Source organism: Astatotilapia calliptera, chromosome 4 (assembly GCF_900246225.1).
Source record: "Astatotilapia calliptera chromosome 4, fAstCal1.2, whole genome shotgun sequence".
Taxonomy (NCBI): Eukaryota; Metazoa; Chordata; class Actinopteri; order Cichliformes; family Cichlidae; genus Astatotilapia; species Astatotilapia calliptera.
Genome location: NC_039305.1, coordinates 12,184,288 through 12,186,634, shown reverse-complemented (window position 1 = coordinate 12,186,634; position 2,347 = coordinate 12,184,288). Strand labels below are relative to the sequence as shown.

The 2,347-nt window shown below is 40.9% G+C and overlaps 1 protein-coding gene across 1 annotated transcript; it reads left to right on the top strand.

The window, feature by feature from the left end:
* Positions 1-547: 547 nt before the first annotated feature.
* Positions 548-1,991, top strand: LOC113020012 (RING finger protein 222). The gene has a single exon (XM_026163683.1). The coding sequence runs from the start codon at positions 747-749 to the stop codon at positions 1,365-1,367; it is 621 nt and encodes a 206-aa protein (XP_026019468.1). The 5' UTR covers positions 548-746; the 3' UTR covers positions 1,368-1,991.
* The last annotated feature ends 356 nt before the right edge of the window (positions 1,992-2,347 follow it).

The following is a 2,347-nucleotide window of genomic DNA, read 5'->3' as shown; positions in this document are numbered from 1 at the left end:
GTAACTTTTTTGACGACTACTTTTCACTTTTACTTGGGTAATAATATTTTAAAGTAATGCTACTCTTACTTGAGTACAATTTTTGGATACTCGACCCACCTCTGGTCATAGCCCCTCTAGGAGTTCAGAGTTAAGAGGTCAAGAGTTAATGTTTCCATTTTAACACCTCCAGATTTGACATAGAAACACTAATTTTTAACACTCGGTTTTAACTACTATCATTTTACACCTCAGAGTTACATTAAAAGAATGTGACTCTACTTAGAGTAAAATTAACTCTACTTTTGCAAGAAGACTACTAACACCAATACATTTAACACTTTTGAATTTGCTGTGTACTAATTTTGTTAACCAGTAACTTTCCTTGCATAGTTTTTGCAAACAACCTGACAAAAACAACATGATAATCAAATAAAAACGATTGCGCAAAAACTATGATGAAATATCTTGATGTTTTTATCATTGAACAATGAAAATGAAAAAAAATATTCTTGAGAGAATAGATCCAGTCAGAGCTAATTAAGTTTTGGAGAAAGGCAGGACAAGTTTGAAAGTAAGACCTACCCAGGAGGTAAGACCATTCAAGGATTACTGCCACCCTGTGCCACACGTTTATGCACGCCTCTGCTCCACCCACAGTTAAAAGTAAGAGAGTTGTATCGAAGAGAAAGAACTTGGAGCTTTCCCTCAACGGGTAAACAAAGTCTATCTTTTCATGCTCTCTGTATTAAGTTCACACTGGAAGTATGGCACTCTATAAGGACGAAAGCCAGGACGACGGACCAGAATGCCCGGTATGTTACGAGTATCTTTCTGGGACCGAACGAACTTTGAGCTGCGGACATGTTTTCTGCCACGATTGTCTCGTCAAAACGCTGGTGACCATCAACAGCGATGGAAATATCAGAAACACGATCGTTTGCTCGATCTGCCGACATCTTACATTCATCGAAAAACAAAATGAAGCGCTGAACTCACTCGAAGCCGATAATGATCCGAAAGAGCGGCAGACCCTGAAGGTGCCTCTCCCTTTGCCGGTGGGACAGCAGCAGAGCGCACGGCGCGCCTCAGGAGACAGTTTACGGAGTGAAGTTTACTGTATCACTCGCTGCTTTAGAGGCTTTTCTCAGCGAGCTCGCCGACAGAAGCGGATCAGCCCCTGCCAAGAGGGATCCCAGATATTCATCATAAGCGCCCAAGGGCGACCCATGACTGAAGGAGATGCGCCCGGTGTTGTAATATCTGTGGCTCGCCCCCAGCGCAGGCGTAGGATTTGCACGACAACGGGATGGTTGTTCTGCCTGCTGTCTTTGTTTGTTTTACTCGCAGTGACAGCTTCGGTTTTTCCCTGGATTGTACTGATGTAGCCCAGCGATCCGCATCCCTCGGTCAAAGAATTGAGTAATTTACTGACATTTAAAGAAAGACACGCGATTGGCTGTATTCAGTGTCCAGAATTACTGAAAATGGAGTGATGTGCTTTAGTTGGAGTGAGGATTTTTAAGATGTTATCAGTTTCCTTCCTTGATTCTTTGGAAAAGTTTATACACGTGACTTGTCCTTTACTGAGAATCGCCAAGCAAGTGTTTATCTTAGGAAGCCTTAAACAGTAAAACCTTTTGTTCTGCAATCTTGTCTGACGTGTTCAACCTGCTGGAGAACCACATATCACAGCCCATAGATAGTAAATCCAATAAAAGTGGACACAGTAACGTAATTGAACTGTTAAAAAGGTGAAGAAAACAATCACTTTGCTGTTAGAGCTGCTAACTTTAGTTGTGTTACCCTGTTTGTTGTTCAACACCCTGTTTCCAAGCAGGAGCAAATACCTTTGTGCGCAAAGCCAAGCTGCACATTCAACCCCGATCTCAGGATTGTTTAGTTTGTCTGCATTTGCCCAAAAAAGAAAGTCAAAATGGTACATTTAATATGAACTTGACCTTGGTTTATTTATTTTTGCAGACAAAATGAGATGATAGAACTTAAAAAACACACATACTTGCAAATGATATATTAAAAATATACACTAAGTTTAACATTAAACGTTTGAGCAAACTGTTAAAACACTTGTATATGGCAGTGCAGGTGGAGCCTCATGACAAATGCAAAGACTCATTTTGACAGTGTGCTGTGCAGTTATCACCACCATACTGGGAAACCCGTACACTCCTAGTTTCTGTCAGTCTCTGGGTTGGCTGTCTTGCTGAGCCAGTCCTACAAGTTGCAACCTGCAGAGGGTTCTTCCTTTCAGATATATTTGTCTCCATAATGGTAATATTAAAAAGTATTAGTTTATCTTTTAGATAATATACCCTGTTACTGGATTCCATATTGATAGATGGCCCCA

Bases quoted from the DNA above. Each gene is read 5' to 3' on its own strand.
- LOC113020012 (XM_026163683.1), top strand. From the start codon at position 747: ATGGCACTCTATAAGGACGAAAGCCAGGACGACGGACCAGAATGCCCG.